This window comes from Morone saxatilis, unplaced genomic scaffold, assembly GCF_004916995.1.
Source record: "Morone saxatilis isolate NCDOM2014 unplaced genomic scaffold, NCSU_SB_2.0 Contig20, whole genome shotgun sequence".
Taxonomy (NCBI): Eukaryota; Metazoa; Chordata; class Actinopteri; family Moronidae; genus Morone; species Morone saxatilis.
The window spans coordinates 6720342-6720687 of record NW_023339763.1 but is presented as its reverse complement, the minus strand read 5'-3'; the positions used below and the strand labels follow the sequence as shown (position 1 = coordinate 6720687).

At 37.3% G+C, this 346-nt stretch overlaps 1 protein-coding gene across 1 annotated transcript in view; it reads left to right on the top strand.

Annotated features, from left to right (window-relative positions):
- The window catches only part of ddx46 (DEAD (Asp-Glu-Ala-Asp) box polypeptide 46), a gene marked incomplete at its 5' end in the record, with an annotated part of 7106 nt that overhangs the window by 5470 nt on the left and 1290 nt on the right, over positions 1-346 (top strand). The window contains 1 exon segment of the mRNA XM_035666099.1: positions 1-38. This exon segment is cut by the window's left edge and continues 205 nt beyond it. Within this exon segment, the coding sequence (XP_035521992.1) occupies positions 1-38 (38 nt within the window).

Here is a 346-nt window from a genome sequence, read left to right as displayed (position 1 = left end):
GATACGAAGAGGAGCTGGAGATTAATGACTTCCCTCAGGTCAGCAGCACACAGCACAGGGCTGTACGGGTGTATTTAACAGATTCCTGGTTTATTTTGCTTATATTTCCTGTGCCAGGTGAGGTTTAGTTAACACCACTAGTTGTAGTTCTCTTCAGTCACATTCAACTTTCCCATTTAGTGTCCTGGAACAGATATGGTACAGAAATTCAGACTGAAGCCAAACATTTGATTTGAGTCTAAATGTTTAAATTTTTGTGGGGCACCAAGACTTCATCAAATATTTATCTTTGATTGTCCCTGATTTCTTTATTTGTTTTCCAATTCAGGCTTTTTTTTTTTTTTTT